This window comes from Gekko japonicus, unplaced genomic scaffold (assembly GCF_001447785.1).
Source record: "Gekko japonicus isolate JY-2015 unplaced genomic scaffold, Gekko_japonicus_V1.1 scaffold2109, whole genome shotgun sequence".
NCBI lineage: Eukaryota > Metazoa > Chordata > Lepidosauria > Squamata > Gekkonidae > Gekko > Gekko japonicus.
This window is the reverse complement of record NW_015171567.1, coordinates 40019-40405: the sequence shown is the minus strand read 5'-3', so window position 1 is coordinate 40405 and position 387 is coordinate 40019. Positions and strand designations below refer to the sequence as shown.

Sequence of the window (387 nt, the reverse complement as noted above, 5' to 3'; positions counted from 1 at the left end):
GGGGGGGGGGGGGGGGGGGGGGGGGGGGTCAGGCGGAGGGCCCCGCGACCTGCCCCGCCCGCCCGTGTGCCGCCGCCCCCCGTGCCGTGGCGTGCCGTGCCTACCTCCTGGCAGACGCGGTACTGGTCGATGGCCCAGACGGTGGGCACGTGGGTGGCCAGGAGCTGGTACTGGGAGAGGGTGGCGTTGCAGGCCCGCGCGCAGATGAGCCGCGTCTTCCCCGCCGCGTTGTCGCCCACCACCACGCACTTGATGGTCTCGACGTTGGGCCGCTCGTAGTCCACGTCCAGGTCCATAGGCCGCCCGCCCGCTTGCCGGCCCGCCCGTCCCCGCCCCGCCCCCTCAGCGGCCGGCCCGGCGCGCCCCCGCTCCCCCGCCGCCCCGTCA

At 78.6% G+C, this 387-nt stretch overlaps 1 protein-coding gene across 1 annotated transcript in view; it reads right to left on the bottom strand.

The window, feature by feature from the left end:
- LOC107117626 (rho-related BTB domain-containing protein 2-like) overlaps positions 1-362 on the bottom strand; it is a 6734-nt gene extending 6372 nt beyond the window's left edge. Inside the window, exon 1 of the mRNA XM_015419776.1 lies at positions 105-362. Within this exon, the coding sequence (XP_015275262.1) occupies positions 105-296 (192 nt within the window). The 5' untranslated portion in view covers positions 297-362. The remainder of the gene's footprint in view (positions 1-104) is intronic.
- Between the last annotated feature and the right edge of the window lie 25 nt (positions 363-387).